The 15,690-nt window shown below is 49.7% G+C and overlaps 1 protein-coding gene across 1 annotated transcript; it reads right to left on the minus strand.

Moving 5' to 3' along the window:
• Positions 1 to 7,801: 7,801 nt before the first annotated feature.
• Positions 7,802 to 10,143, minus strand: LOC134474963 (endogenous retrovirus group K member 18 Env polyprotein-like). The gene is made up of 2 exons (XM_063244041.1): positions 9,955 to 10,143; positions 7,802 to 9,424 (listed from the first exon to the last, which is right to left on the minus strand). Exon 2 carries the CDS (start codon positions 9,265 to 9,267, stop codon positions 8,227 to 8,229), a length of 1,041 nt encoding a protein of 346 aa, XP_063100111.1. The 5' UTR covers positions 9,268 to 9,424; positions 9,955 to 10,143; the 3' UTR covers positions 7,802 to 8,226.
• Between the last annotated feature and the right edge of the window lie 5,547 nt (positions 10,144 to 15,690).

Below are 15,690 nucleotides of genomic sequence, written 5' to 3' on the forward strand. Positions count from 1 at the left end.
ATTAGCTCACTGGCTCAGAAAGCACAGCACGTGTGGCCCCCGGGCACAGCGAGGGCTGTACGGCAGCTGCTGTGCTCAGACCCAGGCCACTCTGTCCTCACATTCAGCTGGAACAGCCACTCCCGCATCCTGGGGAGAGTGACAGGCAGGCAGAGGAGAAGGTAAGGCCCTGGGCCACAGGCATCCCCTGTGTCCAGCCCCCTGCAGCCAGCCCCACTCAGCTCTTCTACCTGGGCCTCTTCTTGCCCTCTGGAGATGACTGACTCCGGTTCCTAGGACTCATCAGAGATGACAGCACAGTGGCTGCCACAGTTGCTGGACCATGCACATGGCAGCCCAAAGAGGACTGTGGTACTGCAGAGGGTGAGGCTGTGGGTTTGAGACCAACCTGTCCTCCTGGCCAACCCCAGGCCCCTGCACTTGGGACTGCAGACTGTGAACACGGGGCTGGGATTTCTGAGAACTGCGTAGTCATTCTTTGGTCCTTATCTAAGACTAACTTGAAATCTTAGGAGCAGGGACCCAGTATTTTCTCCTGTAGGAACATCCTGAAATGCTATTGGCCAATTCAGGGGAGATAGAGCTAGAGGGCGGCTCCACTATGTGGTTCCCAGGAGGAACCAGGAGCATGGCTCTGTCTCAGTCCCTTTGCTGTCACAGTACCCAACACCTATAACCGAAAGTCCCTTCCCAAAGCCCCACCTCTGAATACAGGGGCCTTTTGGGGACATTTTAGTTCTACACCATAGCAAGCTTATAAGTCCTTCTGAACAGGGAGTGGGGTTCACTGGTCACAAGGCACTTAAGCAGGGGACTAGAGGGAAGGGCCTGCAGGAGTGGAATCTCACGGGACCAACATCAGTCATACCCTCGCTGATGGAGGGATGCTGGGTTCCTTGCAGTGACACAGATTGGCCAGGAAGGTAACCACGCAGTGCTACATTGCTGTTGTGGATGGCCATCCACAGGGCTCAAGGTATCCAGGAGTCAGGCACAGCTGTGGAAGTGCACACTCGTCCAGTGTGGCACACATATGTACGCTGTTCCCCGCAGAGCCTGGGGGAGGCTGGTGGGACTCACAAAGTCCTCCTTCCTGCCTTCTTCAGTCCCCGGGCACTTTTGGCAGTAAGTATGTGAACATTTAGAAGGAGAAAGCAATAGCACCATTAAAAGCTGGCAATGGGTATCACAGAGAAGGGACACTGAGGCCGGGTATTGGACACCAAATTTCCTGGCATGGCAAAAGAAACGCAGTGGAAATGGGAAGACGTGGGGACCCCCCTGCCTGAACTGACTAACCTATCACCAAGGGAAGGGAACTGGGGAGCCCTTGGAGAAGCCCCAGGACAGACAGAGCTGTGGACAGCAGGGAGGAGGGTGCTGGCCCCTGACAGCTTTGTCACTGACCAAAAGAAAGCAGTAGCCCCTATTTCAACATGCACACAAATCCAAGCCAGCGCCGGATGGGGAACAGATACACAGGGTCCCTCTGGAGCCATGGCATGGGGAAGGGGCCCAGTCTGGCTGGAGGGAGGATTCTGCCCAGGTCCAGTGTCCTGGGGCAGGGTCCCTAGGAACCGGGAGGTCGGCCTGGGCTACCAGCACTGCCCCTCCGAGGGACACCGGCAGGCCTGGGCTCGGGCCCCTCTGGGCAGCAGCAGGTGACAGACACCTGCTCCTCCTCCAGCTGCAAGACGGGGTACTGATGTCCGAGCCTGGTTTTCTTGTTCACTAAGCCCTCATCTCTGCCTCTGAGAAGCTCAGCTGCCCCTGCCCCTGCTGCTCCTGGTACAAGGTCTCCCCCACGACAGAGTGAGAAGTGCCCCTGGCCTCACGTTCACTTGATGGATGGACAGTGCACAGGAGATGACGGCCGCAGAGTGGTAGGCCATCGTGGGGAATTAAACAGCCCTCCCCCACCATCCATCATTAGACCTCATTCCTTCTCCCGGCCAGGGGTCTCCAGTGGGCTCCTGCAGGCGATTCATCATCCATCACCAGGACAGATGTCGTGGTGGTGCAGATCTGGTCATTCCAGGAAGACGCCCGAGTCTGGGGCCTGCCCACGGGCTCAGAGGCACCTTTAATGCTGACCATCTTGAGTGAGACTGAATTGGAAGATAGAGGGGCATCAAACATATCGGCAGAGGATGAGGTCCACCTGGGGGCAGCCGTCATTTAAATGGTTACTTTGGCTTCCCAGTCACCAGGCCCCACCGCACCTGCCCATAGCTGTCGGCCCAGGCTTCCAAGGCGTTCTCCATCCTCTCATTTAGGGTCAGTGCGATGCATTCACAGGGTGGGGGTGGGGGTGTCTGGGGTCATGTGACACACACAGTCCCCACCAGGTAGAGGCATTCTGAGACCCTCTGGTGACTCCACCCATCTCCCTCGCCTCTCCTTGGTATCAGGAGTCCTGGCTGCCATGCTGTCCTGAAGAGTGGCTGGGCCCTAGCTGTCTTTGTGAGTGTGAGAGGACCCTGGTCACCACGGCGTGACCCAGTCCAGAAGGGTGCTCATCAGCTTTCAATCAGGAATTTTGGGGTCTGCTTCCAGTTTTTTCCCAATGTAGAAACCAGTGATGAGGTTCCAGGAATCAAGAGCATACCCTGCGGCAGAGCCTGGCTGAGCCGTGTCCAGCTCCCAGCACCATGGACGCTCATACCTAACAGAGGCAGCTGGCGAGCACTTGGCAGGCTGGTGTCTCAGTCCCAAGACCTTTAGGGGTGAGAGATAAGAAGCCCTTGCCATCCTGCCTTGCCCATCCAGTTGTTTTCCGGTACCCATCTTCCCCCAGCAGCACTGAGCTTGGGGCTGCAGGGACCGAGCAAACCCCGTGGGTCACATGGCCTCAGAGCAGCATCATTCTGAGGTTGAAGGTGCTGGCTTATTGGGGGCAGGGAGATCAAAAAAAGTACTCCTGGGGGTCTTTGTAGATGGTGAAAAGTCCATCAACAAGCATTTACAGACAGCCCACTGTTCACTCAGCCTGGTGCTCCCTGGGTCCTGTCTGGGCCCAGATGCACAGCCCTGGAATCCACAGAGCAGGCTTCCTGTTCAGGCCTGAGTGCAATGTGAAATTACTGCTTTCTCATTCTTTCAGGGCTTCAAAAGTGCAGGCCATCGGGAATCGGGGCTGGAATCAGAGGACATTGGGGGCACCGATCTTGTACTCCTGCCCTCTCCCACCTCACTCATGGTCCTGCATGATGCACAGATTTTCTTCACTGTGTCTACAGGAGGGGATGCTGCCTGCTCTCCATGTGACCCAAGACTGGTGACCACTGTGGCACCCAGAAGTCGTGCACGGACTGTTTATTGGTGTTGGTGACCTGTGACAGTGCTTTGTCTAGAGTGGAGACCAGCTGCCAGGGCTGGGGCTGGGTGAGGGGCGTATCTGTGCCCTACCTGGAAGCTGAGATGAAAACAGGACCCCTGGGGGTCACCTGCAGCTGGGGTGAGTCTGCTCCAGAACACCTCAGCGTCCCCCACTGTCCCCGCCCAGCGCTCGGAGCTGGAGAAGCCTCACCAGCTGAGTCTTCCCACGCCTGTTCCAGGGATCCCTCCTGAGATGCTCCTCTTCCTCTGCGGTGTCCCCTCTGCGGTGTTAAGGACATGTGTGCCTCCTCCATGTGGCATCTTTTCATTCTTGATGTGAAGAATAAAATGTTACAGAGGTGCGGGTGTGCTGGCTAAAAATAGCCCATCTATTAGAAGGTGAGAACTGGGTGGGAAATGCAGAGCGCTGGGGACAGGACATGCCTCTGTCCCCTCCTTTCCCATGACAGCTACCCCCCACCCCCACTCTGGCACCATTCAGATGCCCCAACCCTCCAGCCGGTGAAGCTGGACAGTGCCCAGCAGGACCACACCAAGGGTGACTTCATATGTTACCTCAGTGCACACCAGCTTTGAAGCCATCTGCATCTCCCCAGAGGAGCCAGCGCCCATCTTTCCGTGCACAAGGAAGCAGGCACGTGCCTTCCTCCAACCCATCCATCACTAGTGCACCATGGTCAGCTGTGGCAGAGAAACAGGCACCTCTGGCACCAGTATCACCTCATCAGGAGGTCCTCAGGAGTGGGGCTCCTCAGGAGTGGGGGGTCCTCAGGGCCCCAGGCTGCAGGAGCAGTGGCTCACAGACCTCGGGCAGCTGAGGGCTCCGGGCACTGGAGGAGGTGGAAGAGAGGCCCAGTGGTGAGGCCAGCTTGCACCAGGGTCACCTCCTTCCTGGTCAACCTCCCCATCCTGCTGCTGCACCTACCTGCTGTCCACTTCCCAGAGCCAGCCATCTACCTCTCTGGTGGCCTCTGCCCTCTCCTGGGAGCCCTGAACATGAGCAAGGCTCTCTTCTCTAGGGCTCTCCGGATGCCTCAGGCTTCACTGCTGGAGCTTTGCTGGCACTCACAGCCCTGGCCCTGGAGAGTGCGTCTCCCTGCCCCACATCAGCAGTGCTTGCCCACCCTCCCCCTTCCCAGGACAGCTCACCAGTGCTCCAGACTCAGCTCTCCCCCCACTTGTCATCCTGCACCTTGAGTTTCACTGACCCAGGGTCTCTGGCTATGGAGCGGCAAGTCCTGGGGCCACTGTCCTCCTTCTGCGCTTGCTGTTCTCTGAGCATGGCCTCTCCCAGCCCTTACTGTCCCCCTACCCACAGAGCCGACTGTGGACCCTGCTCCGGAATGTGGTGGCCTGACCCTGTAGGCTGAACTGGTCCCTGGGCTTGGGACTGAAGTTATCTTGAATCATGGCAGTGTGTGTTTTCCTGCTCCTGGGGTCAAGTCCTGGCCGAGGGTCTCAGGTGGTGGGAACTCAGCGAGGTTTCCGGGGTAAGAGAGCTGCTGTGTGAGCTCCACTCCATCCTGGGGCTACAGACTCCCCAAAACACAGTCAAGCCCACTGCACCCAGGTGCAAAGCCCAGCATATAGGGCCACCCGCACAGTCCCCTCGTCCCCCTGGCTGTCCTCGGCTCAGCTCCAGACCGGGAGGGGATGCTGAGTGAGGAAGGGTGCGATGAGGGTTAAGGGGGCCCAGCAGTGATGCCTAAGCTCTGCACTTGAGCCCCACTTAGCTGCCAGCTGTGTAAAAATAGAAGGAAGAGATTAAAAAGGAGCTCGAGGAGCCATCAGCGGCCCGAATGTGCAGACTAATTCAATTTCCGTAACTTCCTGGCTCTGAAGTGCTCGGTGGGGACAGCCCAGGGCCCTGTGTCAGGGCGGGGGCAGAGGAAGAGCCCAGCTGAGCTCCTGTGGGCTCCAGGGCCACTTGTAAATTTCCCAAACTTCCTCTGCATGTCAGTGTCCTGCCTACGGCTGTGGGCTGCTGGCACCACCTCGGCCCGGCTGAGGACCTCCTGTTCCCGGCCACTCCAGAAAGAGCTACAGTCCTATTGGTCCTTGGCTTGGGGACTTTTCCATGGGGGCTGCTCACAGGGTGGCTGCCACCCCCTCCATGTCATCAAAGACAGAGCAGGGAGAGAGGGGACACCCGAAAAGGGAGCTGGAGGTGCCATTCATAACCTCATCTTGGCGGGTGGGGTTCTCTGCCTCTGCTGGGAAAACGGGTGAATTCCAGGTGTGGGTCTCTGGAGGCTGTTTCATTTCTTGGGTGGGGAAACTGAGGCTCAGCCCCTGTAGGCTGCTTGCCTGAGCTGATAGACCCAGCAGGACAGGCAAGATGGGCCCTCGGACTCTCTCACAGCTGCCTCTCACCCACGAGAGACCTGTGACCATGACAGAGTCATCCAGTGACCTGAGTCTCAGTTCTCTATCTCTTCAAAGGCACAAACTCTGCAGGTCATCATGGCCCTAGGTGCCCAAGGTGATGTGAATCAAAGGCTGGGGAGCTCTGGGGGACGAAGCTGAATGAGTCCAGTGTCTGAGAACCAGCTGGATGCCAGCACCATAGAATCAAAAATGCCACATTCCTGCTGGGTTTCGGTGATCCAGCATCTTCCAGGGACTGTAACTAGCACCCTCTGTAGATGCTGCACTGAGTTTGCCAGGGTCTGCTGGGCTGTCCTGCAGCAAGAGTCAGCCCCCAAGGCCCTGGGGCTACATGTACCTCCATGTCCCCGTGTCTAGGGCCAGTGGCCAGAGGATCTGACTTGCCAGAGTATCTTGGGGACCCAGGAGATGGAGTCCTGTGCCCATGCCTGTGTGAGCTTCCTCAGCCACCACTGCCTGCTGCGCCCAGAAACGCTGCACGCCTGCTTGCCTGTGTCTCAGTGGACCAGGGCCACACCCAGCCTCTAGGAAGGGACACTGCTTTCTTCCTGCTGTTGGGCAGAAGCACCAGATGCCCTCAGAGACCAGCGCTGTGCGCTTCTCCTCAGCTCCTTTTATGAACACCAAGGTGGCCCCACACTGGACCCTCAGAAGTGCCCCCAAAGGAAAGGAATGGCCTGGTCCAGGATTTAACCCAACACTTTTGGATGCTGCCACCCAACATAAACTCGAGAAGGGACACCGCTCTGCCTGTCCCCAGCCACAGGCATCAGGTCCTCTTCCACTCTCTAGATTCACGCTTTTCTTCCAATGCAAAGCATCTCCCCAGCCAACTGTGACACTAGGAGGCTGAGTCACTGTTTCGGTTCATTCTCGACCTCCCACAGGAGATGGAAACAACCACCAGAAAGAAAAAAAAAAAAAAAAAACATTGTGGACACTGAGGCTTGCTTGTATGTTTCCTGGAAGCAATTGCTTAATTAATGACTAACAAGAAATAAAAACAAACAGAGCTCAACCGCATCCTCCTTCCCACCAGGCAGCGGGCGGGTGATGCGCAGACAGAGGGAGGCAGAGATGCTGCCCTTGGCAGGGCGCTCACAGGCACCCAGGTTTCCACTGGTGACTCGGGGCTGCTGACTCCTGGCCTGTGCCTTGGTTTCCCGTGAAGGCATTTTGTTCGTGTGTAGGTCCAGGTCCTTCCTACCCTCTACAAGGGCTGCTTTTGCTGTGTCGACCTGCACTGGCCTCTGCTGTTCTTTCTGCCAGGTCTCTGAGCCCCGCTGTATGGCCTGCGCACTGGAACCCACAACAGCGCCCCCTCCTCCACCATGGTGGCCAAGTTGGGTAAAGAGGATGCTGGGGACAGTACACGAGGATCAGCGCCGAGTAGCAAACACATCTCGTCTCCTCTTCCTGTTGTTGATGTAAACCCATGACTCTGCTCTGGGGAAGTAAGCAGATCACAGGCTCTGGGGCTGCGGAGGGCTGAGGTCCACTGGGCTCAGCTGGACAGCCTGGGAGGCTGACCTTAGTCACGGGCATAGGAGGGCAGAGTCAGGCTGAGGCTGGACAGCTGTTAAAGGGACTGAGATCCCACACTCGTTTTGGCTCTCCCCGTGCAGCATTCACCTCTCTGCTGTCCCGATGCCCTTGGCCAAGGTCAAGCAGCCAGCAGGATGCACAGGGCAGGCGAGGCTTGTGCAGGGAGCTCTAGCCCTGCACTATTGGCAAAGCTCGTGTCTAGGCTTCTACTTTCTGAGGTTCCTAGGGGCCGCTGGCTCAGGAAGGTCTGAACACCTCTCCTTCCCCACTTCCCCTTTCCACCTCCACTCTGATCTCAGGTCCCCTCCCCGGAGTCTTTGTGCCTGGATGACTGCGTGCTAGGGCTCTAGGACCAGCGTAAGGGTGTGGGTGGGTGGACAGGGTCGCAGTGGAAGTCACAGAGCCACTTGTGTTGTGGCCCCATGTCGTGAGTGTCTAGAGCACTCTGAACTCCGGGCAAGGTAAACACGCACGCCTTGTCGGGACACGGGGGGTACAGCGCTTGGAAAAGAAAGACAGGAGAGACACCTTTGCTGTCTGCACCGCGTTACACTGCACTGCACTGCACTGTACGCACAATCTTTATTTTAGGATTCATATATAGTAAACCCGATCAATTCACAGAGCCCAGATAATTAAGTAGTGAAAAGGCATTCTTTGTGGCAAGCTACAACGTGACAGACTACAATGTTTATTCTAAAACTATCTAAGTGAAGTAAATAATCACAACCAGTTCTCACAACTTCTCTAGCCCAGGAAGAAATTCATTAGCTCAAGAATGTTGTTAATTTGTCTGCTGTTAGTGTCACAAAGGGTGGCCAGCCACTTCCTCAAGACTTCTGCAAAACAAAGCCAGCTCACAGTATGGATTCCAGAGGGTGAGGGCTCACTGAGAACAGGCATTCCCGTTCTACCTCCTTCTCGCATACCAGGGCGGCTATTGTAAATTGCAGGTTAGAGGGGGTTGGGCCTACAAAGTGACACCTCATCCCCCACACTTCCTTCCTTTTTATTTTTTAACAACAATTTCCATAAGATCAGGTTATTAATAGCATTTCGTCTTATGCAGTAAAAATACACAAGAACTATGGCAATGAGAACTATAATTAAACTAAGTCCCATGCCACTAAAAGTGTGGGTAATGCTCTGCCAGATTCCTTTGGAATCTAATCCTTTCAAAGATTGAGCAAGCAATTGCGCGAATTGTGCTAGAGATTCATCATCATTTTGCTTTGCAAAATCCTTGTCAATTTGATTATGCAAAGATTCTATTTCCTCCTGGGCAGAGGTGTTTCCATTTAAATACATTCTAATCATTTCCCATTCATGTTCTGTCTGATTATAAGGTCGTTGGGTTATACAGAAAGTAGTTGAATTCCAATCACATTTTAAAAACACTTGATGCTGAAGAGCCAATATTTTTCTACCCATCCATTCAACTGTTTGTTTAAGGAGGTCTATTTGTTGTTGTAGTTTGGCGTTTATTTGCCACTGAGTTAACCAAAGTTCATGAGAATTCTCATGCCATAATTCGACAACATGTTTTTCTTGCAAAGAGGTATGTAAAGCTACTCCTGAGACTGCTGCTAGAGAGGCTACAGTTATCAGACTTAACAGTACAGCAACCACTATTCCAATAAATCTTTTTGTACGTTTTAACAGATGTTTAAAAAATTCAGTAGTAACAGAAATTACCGGGTCTTGAGACCAAGGTCGAGTTAAATTTACAGGCAACCAAATATGAGTTTTTTGTTGTAACAGCATAACTGTATAAGGCTTAGTGAAATTTAGTGTGCTATTTAAGCATGTAAACAATTGACAATTTAAACAAGTACAAGAAAAATGTGTAAAATTAAAAGTTCCCACTAAAAAGACATAAGGTAGAGGTGCACAAACAGTAATATTATACATTTTAAACCTAGTAAAATTATAAGTAGTAGATACAGATCGACTAGTCCCTGAATATGAAACATTGTACAAGGTTACAGGTTGCATAGCGGCTGGGATCTTCCAAATATGATTTTGAAGGTGATGAGGGTATTCTTCGGCTGCAACAGCAGGGTTAGCGATTCCACCATCTCCCCACCACAAGAGAGCCGTCTTTTGTTGAAATATAGGAGCTCCGTCAGTTATTTTCTTTGGATCTGGAAGACTATACACAACAGAGAGATTACATCTTGTCTCATTCCATTCAGCACATCCATTAACGAATTTTCCAAATGGTCCCCAAATAATATACCCATCAATATTTTTAGCAAATTTTCCCATACATAGTTGCCAAATTATGGGATTATAAGAAATATTTTTATAAGTGAATTCAGGGCATACAGGAAATGTATTTGTATCAGGTGCTGTTAAATTTTTCCAGGTAACATTAAAGGTTTGAGCAGCCAAGGCTTGAAGCCTTGTCCTTTTGTTGCCTGCTTTTATTCCATGTTGAATCCAATACTGCCATCCCAGAGGGATGCAAGGCGGTTCCCCAATGCAAATAGGCCTTTGATTACCATAATAAGTAAAATTGAATAGTGTCCCATCATCTTGATTGTGGGGGGTTAAATCAGCCCACGGTGCTGACAAAATTTCTCTAGGTGTGGTATAAAGTAAAATATCACTAGTTCCCCATTTTACAGGTTCTAATAAAGGGGGGTTTGGAATATATGCCCAGTACGAATGCGGAGGTACCTCAGTCCCCGATGCAACGGTGAGCAAGGCACATAAAGCTAAAAACAAGTTTTCGGGGTTTAAAGGCTTTCCTGCTTGAAGGACAAGCCGTTGCCCTTCTATGGTCAATTTCTTTAATTGTCCCCATGTAGGGAGGGGATTTAAATTTGGTCGCTGTGAGCGGCGGGATTTTCTTAGCTGTAATCTGGCCATGGCTGCGATAGGAACAAACTCAGCATCCTCAGCTTCTAGCTGGTTTCGCGCTCGCTTCTGAAGGCACGGTTCCGGTTCCTTGGGGAGTTGTCTCCGGGGCTGGTGAACAGGATCTGGAGACGCGGGTCCTGATCCATCGTCCAGGGACCCACTGCTGAATTCCATTTTCTGTGGAGATATAACCAAAACCTTTCCCCCTATAGAGCAATGTGCCCCTCTCCCATTCAGCCTCTGGAGCTGTTTTAGTCCAAATAGGTTCATTAATCACAAAAGGCTGTTGTTGCTGTTCAAAATGTTTTTCAGCTCTTGTTAATATTTCACCTTGTGGTAAATTGAGAAAATTTAAAATAAACAATGCTTGATGCAGTAATGTTTTTGGACTGTTTTGCAATTTAAACAGTATTGGTATCTGAATATCCTCCTGACTCCTCCTTTTTAATTTTTTAATTTGCAACTTAAGAGTGCCATGTGCTCTTTCAACAATAGCTTGACCCTGGGGGTTATATTCAATCCCTGTAATATGAATAATATTATGGAGATCACAAAATTGTTTAAATGTTCTGCTAGTATAAGCAGGTCCATTATCTGTTTTGATTTTAGAAGGAATTCCCATAACTGCAAAAGTCTCCAATAAATGTACAATAACATTTTTAGTGGATTCTCCCTGTTGAGCAGTAGCCCATAGAAATGAAGAATAGGTATCAATAACTACATGTACATAAGAAAGCCGACCAAAAGAAGGTACATGTGTAATATCCATTTGCCATAATTCATTAGGTTGAGTTCCTCGAGGGTTGACACCTGCGGGAATAATTCTTAAATGTAATGGTCTACAAATAGGGCAGGCTTTTACAATCTGTTTAGCTTTTGTAAAAGGTATCTTATATTTAGGATGCAAATGTCCTGCATTTGCATGATTAAATTGATGTTCTTCAACGGGTGTGGTGAACATAACTAAGGAATCCACTGCATTGTTACCTGATACTAATGGTCCGGGTAACTGAGAATGAGAACGTAAATGAGTAATAAAATAAGAATGATTTCTTTTTTGAACATGTATTTGTAAATTTTGAAATAAAGACAATAAAGCAGGCTTATTAGAATATAACACAGCTGAATAGATATTTGTCACTACTCCAACAGAATAGGCCGAATCGGCTATAATATTAATAGGTTGGTTATGAAAATCTAAAAACACTTGTAATATAGCAAAAAGTTCATTTTGTTGTACAGAGTTAAAATTTGTCTGACGTACCCAGTAAGATTTTTGAGTCCAATATGCAGCTTTATTTTTAGATCCATCTGTAAATATAGTCAAAGCTTGTGGAATTGGCTGTACAGCTAATAAGGTATTAACCACAAATTGTTGACGTCTAAAAAAATCCCATAATTTACTTTTAGGAAAATGATATGAAAAAGTTCCCATGAAATCTGCTAAAGCAATTTGTAAGGTTTCAGTAATTGACAACAAATATTCCCATTGTTCCTTAGTTAAAGGGATAACTATATTGTTTATATCTTCTCCTATCAAAGTTATAGAACGAGCTCTACCATTCATAATTAAAGCTGCAACCATGTCAATATAAGGCATAACATTTTTAGATTGCTTAGTTTTAGTGAATACCCATTCTACTGGCATAGCATTTTGACCTAAAACTGCAGAGGGATATTGAAAAGTATTAATAATATATAAAGTTAGAGGCAATTTAGGATCAATCCTAATTAAAAATGCATCCTTAATTCGTTGTTCTACAAACTGTAATTCTTGCTCTGCTTTTGCTGTTAAAGAACGAGGGCTGGATGGATCTGAAGAGCCCTGTAGAGTAGCAAACAAATGTTGTAATGCATGGGTAGGGATACCTAGTGTGGGACGAAGCCAATTAATATCCCCTAATAATTTTTGAAAATCATTTAAAGTGGATAACTTATCTCTCCTAATAGACATTTTTTGTGGAATCACCTTTTGTCTAGTAAGAATATATCCCAAATAATGACTAACTTCTTCCTTTTGAATTTTATCCTGTGCTATTACAAGTCCAAACGGAGAAAAATATTGAGGTAAAGTTTTTAAAATATCTTTTAAAACATTTCTATCACTATATTAGCATTTTTGTCTTGCCTTTTTCGCACAACCTTCCATAAACCACATGTGCCACTGTAAATATTCTGGCTCCTTTAAAAGAATTTTGGCCAAGGCTTTCCAATCATAAGGAGCAAGATTACCATAGTGATCTGCTACCGATGTTATTAATTCTCTAGTGTAATGAGCCTGAGGGCCATAAAGGGTTACAGCCTTTTTTAATTTTGCTAAATCATCCATATTAAATGCTTCCCATCTAGGGGGAACTGCCTCTCCATCTATTGGCTGAGGTCTGATTACAGGGAAAGCAAAGGCAGGCTTTTCCTCATCAGAATCCCTTAATTTTGGTAGATCAGCCAAAGCTAGCTTGGCTTTACTCCAATTAGGGTTAGATGGAGGAGGTGCAGAGGGAACTATAGGCGGGTTTTGCTTAACGGAGAGTTGTTTCACCTCTTGTGTTAAATGCTGTATAGCCTGTAAAATTGGGCGATTGTCATAATTTGATATTGCTGCGGCAGCTAAAGCTGAGTCGGCTGTAGTGGATTTTACTTTTAGTTTGGACGCCTTTTCACTACTTAAAGCGATAGCGTCATTTTGAACTACATTCTGCTCCTCCTCTGTGAGGGGCAATTCCTGAATAACTGGCTTAATTTCTAGTTGAAGATTTTCTACAATATGTTCATCTTCCATAGCTTTTAATAAAGAGTACACAACCGACCAAATAGCCCAAAAACGTAAAGGAATCTTCTCCTCCTGTTGCATAGCCCTTTCTATACTAACCCTTGCCTTCCTCCATACTTCTACATCCAAAGTTCCTTCATCTGGAAACCAAGGATTATATTCTTTAATTGTATCAATACACATATCCAAGTCAGCTGACCTGAGCGATATGCCATATATAGATAATAAATGTTTAAGAATTTTTAAGAAAGGAGAGGAAGCAGATTGTCCCATTTCCCCGTAATAAAATTATACTTACCTTCCTAAGCGACCTTCGGAGTCCCTGAATTCGGGCGCCACTTGTCGTGAGTGTCTAGAGCACTCTGAACTCCGGGCAAGGTAAACACGCACGCCTTGTCGGGACACGGGGGGTACAGCGCTTGGAAAAGAAAGACAGGAGAGACACCTTTGCTGTCTGCACCGCGTTACACTGCACTGCACTGCACTGTACGCACAATCTTTATTTTAGGATTCATATATAGTAAACCCGATCAATTCACAGAGCCCAGATAATTAAGTAGTGAAAAGGCATTCTTTGTGGCAAGCTACAACGTGACAGACTACAATGTTTATTCTAAAACTATCTAAGTGAAGTAAATAATCACAACCAGTTCTCACAACTTCTCTAGCCCAGGAAGAAATTCATTAGCTCAAGAATGTTGTTAATTTGTCTGCTGTTAGTGTCACAAAGGGTGGCCAGCCACTTCCTCAAGACTTCTGCAAAACAAAGCCAGCTCACAGTATGGATTCCAGAGGGTGAGGGCTCACTGAGAACAGGCATTCCCGTTCTACCTCCTTCTCGCATACCAGGGCGGCTATTGTAAATTGCAGGTTAGAGGGGGTTGGGCCTACAAAGTGACACCTCATCCCCCACAGCCCCAAAAGGCAGGCGCCACCTCAGAGCCTTTGTTCCTTCCTGAGCTTCCACACAGTGGCAAGACATGGTCCCTCACTGATAGGGATCCTGTCTCCTCTGGTCTTCTCTACCACCTGGAAGCCAGGGTCCTGCGTGTCTTCCTTCTGTTGACTGAGAATAAAGTCAGCCTAGTGGGGAACAAAGGAAGTGCCATTTTGAGGGGTTCCATTAGGATTGCAATCCAGACAAATGCAGATTGAAACCATCTGTATTCCCGTGCTATGCTTTTACAAGATGGTGGCCGTTTTCACAGCTTGAAACCCAAAGGGGTTGGAGTGTTAGAAATTACAACTGGTACTGGCAGAAGCCAAGCTGTTTTGCAAGACAGGAGCTGTGTGCCCGCTGAGCCTCTGGGCAGACTGTGGGGCGGGGTAATGTACAGAGGTCAGCACTCCATGTTCCTGTTGGGAGGGTTCTTTGTACAGAAGAACGTGTAATATTGCAGGAATCTGCAGATTTGGCCCCATCCAAAGGTTTGCTGGCCCACAGGCTGGGTCTGTCTGCAGCCCAGTTCCAAGGGGCAGCAGGGGGAGTCTGAGACCAGATCTAACGATGTCTGCAGAGACCATTTTCAGTGCCATGTTGACCCAGAATGGCTTCTCCACAGCCGATTCAGGAGCGCCTCCTGGAGGGGCAGGGTGGTGGGGACAGTACATAATGGATGCTTTGACTTGGAGACCTTGGGATCCTGGGCTCCAGACCCCTGTCGTCCTCCACCGAGGAAACTGCTGCACCCCAGCAAGAGTGTGAACCAGGGCTGGGAGCCGCTGTAGCCCATAACTCATGGGCCCCTAAATTAATTACCATGGCATTGGCAGGGAGACTGCAGCCCGTCTCCTGGAAACCACCTCCAGCTTATACAGCACTTGGATTCGTTAAAATATTGAACCTGTTAGGAGGAAAATGGAAAAAGCCAGACAAGATGTTCTCCAGCCTGGCTGTGGGGCAATCTGCTGGCTCCTTTGCCTGAGATTGATGGCATGGGGTCTGGAGCGGGGCAGGTCTGCAATGGCTGGCTGCAGTAACACCCAGGAAATGCGATATTTTGTAATCTGTGGACTTGTCATGTAAATTAGTGTCCTTAAAGGGCTTTTACATGTGTCTGGCTTTCCGTGCAGACGCCAGGAGCACCAGACAGAGGGACATCCATCATCCTAAGGGATGGTTTCCCCGGAGCACAGTGACCACCTCATGCTCTTCAAGGGCAAGCACGGGGTTTTCTTCCCCTCCTGCAGGGGCAGCCATGTGACTTGGGAATAGTGGGGACAGCCAGTCTTGCAAGACCAGCTGCTGCATCTGGAATGGTTGGCTCACCCCCAAAGTTATGGCTTTCCCCTCATGGCCAGGGAAAATGGGGAAATGGGGTCATCCCTGGGGTCCCTGGCAGCTCCTCAAATCCATCTTCTAGAATATTCTTTTGAACAAGACAAGAAGGCTGAGTAATGGAATTGTTTAGGTGTGGTCACAAGTTAGACATCAGTAAGAATCTCCAACAGGCTTAGTCTTAAACTACAAGAAGCTTGTGGTAGGCCTCCATGGGAAGAACCCATGCCTGCCTGGCCTCCAGGGAAGCTCAGAGACCTGGGGGCTGACAGCGTCCAGTTGTTTGTGGTGGGGGCCATCATGCTTTCCACAGTGTGGGTAAGCACCCTGCCACTCTGCTGAGGTTGGCTGAGTCCCTGCCTGGAACAGCCTTCCCAAGCTGCACGCACTCTGATGGGGCCACTCTTCTGACGGGACCGTTCCACAGGCACAAAAGGCCACCTAAAGAGGACGGAAATTGGTGCTGCTCCTGGGACAGGCACTGCGGGGGATGTTCTTCAGCTCC

The sequence above is a fragment of the Cavia porcellus genome, unplaced genomic scaffold, assembly GCF_034190915.1.
Source record: "Cavia porcellus strain 051 isolate PalLab524CR breed Dunkin Hartley unplaced genomic scaffold, mCavPor4.1 scaffold_49, whole genome shotgun sequence".
NCBI lineage: Eukaryota > Metazoa > Chordata > Mammalia > Rodentia > Caviidae > Cavia > Cavia porcellus.